This window comes from Diospyros lotus, chromosome 11 (assembly GCF_014633365.1).
Source record: "Diospyros lotus cultivar Yz01 chromosome 11, ASM1463336v1, whole genome shotgun sequence".
Lineage (NCBI taxonomy): Eukaryota > Viridiplantae > Streptophyta > Magnoliopsida > Ericales > Ebenaceae > Diospyros > Diospyros lotus.
In genome coordinates, this window is record NC_068348.1 from 32,769,128 (window position 1) to 32,779,423 (window position 10,296).

The 10,296-nt window shown below is 38.0% G+C and overlaps 1 protein-coding gene across 1 annotated transcript in view; it reads left to right on the forward strand.

Moving 5' to 3' along the window:
- The first annotated feature begins 704 nt into the window (after positions 1-704).
- The window catches only part of LOC127812911 (rhomboid-like protein 20), a 29,626-nt gene continuing 20,034 nt past the window's right edge, over positions 705-10,296 (forward strand). The window contains exons 1-2 of the mRNA XM_052353486.1: positions 705-883; positions 999-1,099. Coding sequence (XP_052209446.1) covers positions 856-883; positions 999-1,099 — 129 coding nt within the window. The 5' untranslated portion in view covers positions 705-855. The remainder of the gene's footprint in view (positions 884-998; positions 1,100-10,296) is intronic.

The window sequence follows — 10,296 nt, forward strand, 5'->3', positions numbered from 1 at the left end:
ACCATCGTTCATTGCGCCTCATCACTACATTGCCACCTCGCCGTTGCATCATCCCTACATCGTCATTGCATCGTCGTGGGTGAGGCTGCAACGACGATGCGAGATGGTCGACGCACAAGAAAACCTTAGTGGTCAACGTGCAGAGAAAATGGCGACAACATTAGGCTAACCAGAGAATAAGAGGAAAATGAGAGATAAGAAATGATAAAGGAAGGCTTGAAGAATAAGAAAAGAGTATTGAGAAAATAGGGTATTAGTTTTTTAAACGAAAGTTAAAATAATCCTGTTATGGGCGAATAAAGCTACACTTCTTTTTACTTATTTTTGGTTAGTCTCTCAACTCAGATGTCACTTTTAATATTTGTGAAATTGTTATTTGTGTATCAATATATTATTTATATATATTAATGTGTGACTGTTTCAATATTAATAATTTAGATAAATTTTAAAAAATTATAAATTTTTAAAATATATTTTATATTTTGTTATATGAAATTTATCACTCGATAAAGTATACCATAATTAAAATCTTACTACTACAAATTGATAATAAAATATGCCAAAATTATAAATTTATCGAGTTTTTGCCTATTATAAATGGAGTGAACAAAATAGGAATTTAATACAATTTACAACATTATTATTATTGATTTTTATTATATTAAGTCCCTTCTGGTTTATCTATCGTCATGGTTTGCCCGAAATCCAAATCATATACTGAACCAGCGCCTACACCTGGCCCAGGAGAGAGGGAGACTGTGAGACCAGGAAAAGGGAAAAACGGAAGAAAAGTAGAGAGAGAGAGAGCGAGCAAACCGAAGTCTAGGGGAGAAAGGTCGTTGGTTCACTGCGAAGATGAACGGCGGTGGCCCATCTGGTTTCAGTACGTATCGTTGGGTGTGAAATTTCGCAAATCACTTGTTTAATTCAGAATAGGCGTTGCTAATTCTCTCTCTCTCTCTCTCTCTCTCTCTCCCCGTTGTTGTCTTGTCCCACAGACAATGCCCCAGTCACGAGAACTTTCGTTGTTGCATCTGCCCTATTCACCATCGTCTTTGGGATCTCAGGTCGCTCCAACAAGCTTGGTCTGTCGTTCCAGGTATTATCCCCATCTCAGGTTTCTTTCCCTTTCGTCATGCTTCTGTTGCCCATTTGGTCTCTATGAAGTTTCTCATGCGGGCTTTGATGAATTATTACCTGCAAATTGATTGTCGGATCATGCATTTGTAAATTGTATTCCTTGAAGATTTGCGGATTAGGTTCTTATGCATCTTCAGTGCGTAGACAACACCTAGTTTGACTCTCTCTCTCTTTTTGTCAAATTTTTCAATCCTTTTGGGGATCTGCTGTTTTTGTTTAATCTCGCCGATGATGTAGCTGCTCGCTGTTTTTGATGCACACTGGTCACTGGGTTATACAGTTCATTTTGTATACCTAAGATGATAGGCGGTGGATGATTACAGGTTCAGATTTTAGTCGTAACTGAAAGTAGGTAGTCTTTACTTCTTGAGATCATGGCTTCATGGCTTGGGTCTAATTTGCCCTTTATTACTTATGGTGTAATCTTTAATTATTTAGTTTATCAGGGTTTACTATGTTAACTAAACCTTTCATAAACCATGCAGGTTATTGATAGCATCGATACAAACTGATTCGACTCTGTTTAATAGTGTGGAGATCACCTGTTTATTATTTAACTAACCTAGATTGTTTCAAGGTCATCTGTTAACCTTTCTGTTGTTTTAAGCCTTTATTGCTGTGGAAGAAGTTAGTGCATGATTGGCTGAGTTTTCTCTGTCATCATTTCAATATGCTGCATAACAATTCAAGGTGCAGAATAGTTCACATGAATCTCGTGTCTTGAAAAATTTGTTGTGGTATGTGCATAATATTCCTGGTTTCTCCCTTGTTCCAGGATTGCCATGTACATGGTGGCACATAAAATTGCTTTGAATGGTTTCGAGGAAGTCGTTATTTGAGATTTCCGTGCTATGTTTCCTGCTGGTCATCTTTGTTTCAGGATAGGGTTTACTTTTGTCTTCATGATTTGATTTTTACTTGGCCCCAATGTTTTGGCTTTTTATGGAACAATTATAACCTAGATTCAAGAGTAGAACAACTTGATAAGCTGATCTAAGATATTGATTGATTATATACTTAATGAAGCAGTCATATCTAGAGATCAAGGAATATTTCTGAAGATTTTGTAGGCGATATAGTAAGATTTTAGTTTAATATAGTTTGTTAGAATTGAATGTGAGCCTTGATAGCAATGTAATGGTTGATCCTTTGTGATTGGAAGGTCATGGGTTCAAATTGTGGAAACAATCTCTTTGTAGAAAAAGTAAGGAAGGTTGTGTACAAATACAACCCTTTCCTTGTAACAAAACCCTAGGGCACAAACAAAGAACACAAGAGGAAGAAGAAGAAGAAGAAGAAGAAGAAGAAGAAATACCTCTCGGGAATTTTACTGAATCAGAGAACAAAGTATTACACAAAATCTATCTTAAAAGAGAAGAGACGCTGCTGCTATTTATATAGCAGCTATCTTATAGAAATCACCTTATAACCGAGGTGCCTTATAATTGCCTAACTACAATAAAACAACAGTAGCAGCAACACAACATTAAAGATACAATAAGAAGTCTGCTATGCTTTCACATTCCCCCTCAAATCAAACTCCATAGAAGAAGAACTTGTGATCCTTAAGCTGCTTGTAGAAGCACCAGACTTGCCACGCATTGGAGACATTTTAAGGCCAAGTTTATCACACATAAGCTGAAATTGATCTCTTGCCAGCCCTTTGGTAAAAATGTCAACCACTTGATAAGCTGTAGGAATATATATAATTTCAACTTCACCACTTTCAACATTTTCACGCACAAAATGAACATCAATCTTGATATGTTTTGTTCGAGAATGAAAAACAGGGTTCTCAGCCATACTTTTTGCAACCAGGTTATCACTCCAAACAACTGAAGTAGTAGTACAAGGATAACCCAATTCTAAAAACAATGATCTTAACCATAAAATTTTTGCAACCCCATTTGCAACAGCTCAATATTCAACTTCTCCAACAGATCTGACTACCACTGATTGTTTCTTTGACCCCCATACAATTAGATTTTTGCCAAGAAATACACAAAGACCACTAGTAGATCTTCTAGTATCCTTGCAGCCAGCATGGTTTGCATCTATATAGACAGCTAGGGGCATATCATCATGTGAGGGAGAGAATCACAAACCCAAGCCAATTGTCACTTTAATGTGCCTAAGGAGTATTTTGCAAGCTGACAAATGTTGTACCTTAGGTTTAGATAAAGATTGGCTTAATTTGTTAACCACAAAAGTAATGTTTGGGCGTGTATAGGTCGAATATTGCAGTGACCCAATGATAGTCTTATACAAGGATAGATTAGTAAACGGATCTCCCTCATTAGTCAAAGATACTCCTGAAGTTATTGGTGTATCACACGGTTTGCAGTCTTGCATTGCAGCTTTCCTCAACAAGTCCAAAACGTACTTAGATTGGGTTAAGTATAAACCATTTGTATCTCGGTAAGCCTCAAACCCTAGGAAAGAATTGACGGATCCTAGAGTCTTCAGGGCAAAATATTTATCCAGGTCATAAATGCATGACTTAAGAGCTGTTGGGTCTGAACTAGTGAGCAAAATATCATCAACATAAACCAAGATGAACAAGACATAAGTTGAGGTACGTTTAATGAACAACAAAGCATCAAAAGTAGCTCTAGAAAAACCCCAGCTCTGTAAAGTAGTCCTCAATTTAGTACACCAAGCTCGAGGAGCTTGCTTAAGACCATATAAAGATTTACTCAACTTACAAACATGTGAGGGAAACTTAGAGCTTACAAACCCTTCAGGTTGAGTCATAAAGACTGCATCTTGCAGATTGCCATTTAGAAAAGCGTTATGTCACAAACAAACAGAGATAGCAAAATCTCTACACACACACACCGTCAAAATTGCCACTGATGAAATCAACAAATCTGACCGAGAGACATAAATCGATACAGACAATATTCAAAACATAAACAAAACAAGAGACACAAGGATTTATAGTGGTTCACCCCAAATAGGGGCTACGTCCACTTGTGCTCCGGTGAGAAGAGCTCACTCCACTAAAATATATTCAATCTGATTACAATGAAATCGAGACAAAAACAACCCTGATTTTCTATACAACAAGGCTCATAATCACTAACAGATTAGGAGCTTACCTTAGATCAAAAACAAAATCAGGGAACCCAAAAGAAGACGAACTGTACAGCATTTACAGAGAGAGAGTGAGCGAGAGAGAAAAGAAAAAACCCTAGAAATGACCACTCACTCGGCACCCCCTCTTTCCTTTCATCTTCACCCTCAAATCAGCAATCTCGAGGCGCAATAAATAATCCGACTGAATGGTTGGGATTGCACACAATAAAGGAGCACAGACGGCCTGGATGAGATCGTGCAAGAGGGACAGCTACAGGCTAAGCGACAAAAAACCAAAAGCAATAAGGCTTGGGCTGGCCCAAAAATGGCTGCAAATTGGCCCTCCAGTGGGTGCCCAAAAGAGCAGCCCACGGTTGCCAGAAAATGCCCCCCTGCCTTTGGGCCTCATTTGAAGTTTCACAAGATATATAACAAACTCCATCTTGAAACATCAAATGACTAAGTAATCAGATATGAAAATATAAGTACAGCATGCTACAATTCTCACATTCACAGCTCTAGATGACAAATAATTTAGCCATCATCAATATGCAACAATTTCAAGCAATGCTTGAATTTAGTTGCAGTCAATACCTTGGTACCCATGTCAGCAGGATTGTTGGATGAAGAAACTTTCTGGATGCCCACAGTTCCGTTGGCTATCATTTCTCTTACATAATGATACTTCACATCCACATGTTTGGTCCGATCATGATACACTGGATTTTTGGACAGGTGGATGGCACTTTGGCTATCCGAGAAAACCATTACTTTGCTTTGAAGCAAGTGGATTTCCTTTAGAATACCTCGGAGCCATATGGCTTCCTTGAAGGCATCTGTTACAGCCACATACTCTGCCTCAGTAGAGGACAGAGCTACGAGAGGCTATAACTGAGACTTCCAGCTGATGCAGTTTCCACCCAAGGTAAAATAGTAGGCAATGGTGGATTTTCTGGAGTCTCTATCCCCTGCAAAATTAGAGTCAACATATCCAACAAGATCAAGTGTATCAAATCTTTTCTTAAAATTTAAACCAATGCATACAGTACCATTTATGTACCTAAGCAAATGTTTTAAGGCATCCCAATGAATTTTCCCAGGGTTAGACATATATCGACTAAGTAATGAAATTGAATATGCAAGGTCTGGCCTAGTACTTATCATTGAATACATAATTGTTCCAATTACATTTGCATAAGGGACATTTTCCATTTCTATTATTTCAGAGTTGGATGTGGGACACTGTAATTTAGATAGAATAAAGTGTCCAGCCAATGGAACCATAACAGTTTTACAGTTTTTCATTCCAAATTTATGAACAACTTTTACCAAGTAATCATGCTGATGTATCTTAAGGCTATTGTTGCTTCTATTTCTCTCAATTTTCATTCCTAATATTTTCTTAGCATGGCCTAAGTCTTTCATATCAAATGCTGAATTTAACATAGACTTTAACTCCTTAATTTTTGACTTAGACTTGCTAATAAGTAGGATATCATCTACATACAGCAGTAGGTAAACAGGAATATCAGAGAGCATAAAATAGAAGCAATTGTCATATTGACTTCTCATAAAACCAGCCCCTAGAACAAAATTATCAAATTTTTTGTACCATTGTCTTGGGGCTTGTTTTAAGCCATACAAAGATTTTTTCAACAAACAAACATGATCAGATTTTTTAGACACAACATAACCATTGGGTTGAACCACGTAAATGTGTTCATCAAGGTCTCCATGTAAAAAGGCAGTTTTAACATCTAACTGTTCAAGTTTTAAATCAAATTGGACTACTACTGCAAGCATCATGCGGATTGTCTTAAATTTAACCACAGGAGAGAAAATTTCAATATAATCTATCCCTTCCCTTTGTGTAAACCCCTTAGCTACTAGTCTTGGTTTATATCTAATAGGGTCATTAAAAGACATACCGTCCTTTAATTTGAACAACCACTTACATTGGATCAGTTTCTGATTTTCTGGACGAGGGACAAGAACCCAAGTTCTGTTGGCCATCAGAGAGGCCATTTCTTCGTCCATGGCTTGCTGCTATTTTTTACTTTCCTTTGAGCTGACAGCCTCCTCATAAGAGGAAGGCTCACTGTTTCTCATCTCAACACCTGCCACTAGGGCACAAAACACCAAATCTGAGAAAGCATACCTAGCAGGTGGTCTTATAGACCTCCTGCTTCTATCTCGGGCAAGCTAGTAGTCTCCAAGATTACGTTGAGGGGTGTCATGTTGCTCCACCTCAATTCCAGTTTCACCATTTTGTTCCTCATGATCAAATTCATGATCAGAGGTCTGGTCTAAGTTCGATGTAGGTGAAGGGTCTCCTTCAGATTGAAGGTCTGGTATAACTGGAGCATTAGGAGGGTTATCATCTATAGCTTGGTGCTCCATCTCTATTTGGGTACCTCCTAAGCTGATAAAATTATCTGTGTCATTATGTTGATTTGATTCATCAAATCTAGATAATTTGCAAGGGAAGACTTATTCATTAAATATAACATCTCAGCTGATGATAATTTTTACACCCTTAGATTGTCTTTCCCATAGCCTATATCCCTTAGTTCCTTCATGATACCCAACAAAAACACACTTAATGGATCTAGGTTCCAGCTTACCTTCTGACTGATGAGCATAGGCTTCACAGCCAAAAGTTCTTAAATAGTTGAAGTTTAATTTCCTTCCAATCCACTTTTCTTCAGGGCATTTAAAATTAAGAGCAGTAGAGGGACTTCTATTTACTAGGTGTGAAGCTGTTGCTAAGGCTTCTCCCCAGAATGATTTAGGCAAACCAGATGTGAACAAAAGGCACTTCACTTTTTCAAGGAGGGTTCGGTTCATCCTTTCAGCCAACCCATTTTGTTGGGGTGTGTTCCTAACAGTCTTATGCCTATTTATTCCTTGGGAGTTAACAATATTCATCAAACTCTTTATTACAGAATTCTAACCCATTGTCTGTTCTAAGAGTTTTGATTTTCCTATCAGCTTGGTTTTCTATTAAGATCTTCCAAGTTTTAAATTTCTCTAATGTTTGATCTTTGGTTTTTAATAGAAAAACCCACACCTTCCTAGTAAAATCATCAATGATAGAAAGAAAATACCTGTTACCGCCATGGGTGGGGACCTGGGAGGGTCTCCAAAGATCTGCATGTAAGTACTCAAGGCATGCCTTCGCCAGGTGAGTTCCTTTATGAAAACTCATCCTGTGTTGCTTGCCTAGCACACATGGTTCATAGAAATCGATCGAGCGTCTTAGCAGACACTGAACCAAGGTATTCTTGGTTTGACAGTGCCTGCAATCCTTTCAGGCTCATGTGGCCAAGTCTCAAGTGCCAGAGTTTCGTCTTATCAGTGTTAACATAGCATGCAAAGTTTGATATAACAGAGAAGTGAAAACAAACATTTAAAACATATAAACCATTTCTCTTTGAACCAGTTAGGATTAACTTTTCTCCCTTAAAAACGTTCATAGAACCGTTTTCAGCTTTGTATGAGAATCCTAACTCATCAAGGGTACCAAGAGAAATTAAATTCCTTTTAAGATCAGGTACATATCTTACATCAGTGAGAGTTCTTACTTTGTTGTCATGCAACTTAAGAGTTATATCACCTTTACCCTGAACATTACATGAATGGTTGTTTCCCATATACACTATCCCACTTTCTCTGTTATTAAAGTTGTGAAACCAGTCAATATTAGGACACATATGAAAAGAACAGCCAGAATCCATAATCCATTCATTTATAACAGAGCTAGAAGATACATTAAGCACCTCAGCCAAACAGTTAGAACTACTAGCTGCTACTGTTACATTACCCCCTTGCTTTTGTTTTTTCAAATAGTCATAGCAATATTTCTTTATGTGTTATTCTTTCCCACAGTGGTAACATTTCCATTTTTGTTTTTGTTTTCCCTTCTTATCCTTTCTTTTTCCCTTTTGTCCTGACCCATTATGTTGTTCAGTATTCACAGTATAATTTCTTTTATCAGTATTTCCTTTAACAAACAGATTATTGCCTATTTTCTTAGATGTACTAAGTTCTAGTTCTCTAGCCTTAATACCAGAAATAACAAGTTCCATATTAGGGACTATACCAGTGTAACGTAAAGCATGTTTCACTACATCATAATCATCAGGTAAGGAGTTTAACAAAATCATGGCTTCACTAGTGTCTCCTAAAGCCTGATCAGTACCTCTTAATAACAAAGTGAGTCTAGTAAATTCATCTATGTTTTCATCCATAGACTTAGAGGTATTCATCTTAAAGTTAAACAACATTTCCTTTAAATAAACCAAATTTGGAGCAGACATTACAGAATATAAAGATTCTAATCTATTCCAAAGTTCAAGAGGTAGAGATATACCGTCAACCTTGCGGATAACAGAATCACCAAGATGGAGGAATATCAAATTAAAAGCCTTTCTCTGATTTCATCAGTTTGAGCCAACTGCTCAGGTGACCATTTTCTATCATCTAACTTAAGTGCTATAAGCACTTTGTGATGAGAGAGAAGGACCCTCATCTTCTTTTTCCAACTACCGAAATCTCCCTTTCCATCGAATGTACCGATTTCAAATCGGGTTGTTGTCATTTTCGTGATACACAAAAAATGCCCAAAAATAAACCCTAGATTTCTGACTGAGACTTGTACAGCAAACTCCCGCTGACAGGGTCTTTTCAGAAAAAACCCTAGAATTTTAAAACAACACCGACACAGAGAAAAGGAAAGGAAACCCTAGATTTCGAGAAAAAGAATCGATCGAGATTTTGACCCAAAAACGTTGGATGCGAAAACCAAAGGCTCTGATACCACTGTTACAAATAAACAGAGATAGCAAAATCTCTACACACACACACAGTCAAAATCGCCACTGATGAAATCAACAAATCTGACCGAGAGACATAAATCAATACAGACAATATTCAAAACATAAACAAAACAAGAGACACAAGGATTTATAGTGGTTCATCTCAAACAGGGGCTACGTCCACTTGAGCTCCGGTGAGAAGAGCTCACTCCACTAAAATATATTCAATCTGGTTACAATGAAATCGAGACAAAAACAACCCTGATTTTCTATACAACAAGGCTTAGAATCACTAACAGATTAGGAGCTTACTTTAGATCAAAAACAAAATCAGGGAACCCAAAAGAAGACGAACTGTACAGCATTTACAGAGAGAGAGTGAGCGAGAGAGAAAAGAAAAAACCCTAGAAATGACCACTCACTCGGCACCCCCTCTTTCCTTTCGTCTTCACCCCCGAATCAGCAATCTTGAGGCGCAATAAATAATCTGACTGAATGGCTGGGATTGCACACAATAAAGGAGCACAGATGGCCTGGATGAGATCGTGCAAGAGGGACGGCTACAGGCTAAGCGACAAAAAACCAAAAGCAATAAGGCTTGGGTTGGCCCAAAAACGACTGCAAATTGGCCCTCCAGTGGGTGCCCAAAATAGCAGCCCACGATTGCCAGAAAATGCCCCCCTGCCTTTGGGCCTCATTTGAAGTTTCACAAGATATATAACACGTTATTTACATCCACTTGCTAAATATCCCATCCAAAGGTCACTACTAAAGAGAATAACACCTGAATAGTGGGAGCTTTAACAATTGGACTGAAAGTTTCAGTATAATCTGCCCCTGGATTTTGAAGAAAACCCTTGGCCGCCAACCTGGCCTTGTGTTTAAGAATAGTCCCATCAGGCTTATAATTGATTTGGAACACCCATTTACACCCAATTATGTTCATATCCTTAGAGAAGGGAACAAGATCCCAAGTATGATTTCGGTGTAGAGTTGAAACTTCCTCCTCCATGGCTTTAACCCATCGTGAGTCTAAAAGAGCCTCATGAACCGAATCAAGTTCAAGAGAGCTCACTAAAGCATGAGGAGAGGTAGGTACAAGATGCTTGGCTTTTGATCTAGTGACCATAGGATGAACAGAAGGTGTAGGTGCAGCTTTAGGTTTAGGTAAGTGAGGGTTAATAACAAGTGACTGAATCTTTGGACAAATAATCACAGATGGAGTAGATGAATTTCTGGAATCTAACGAAGAAGATGTAGA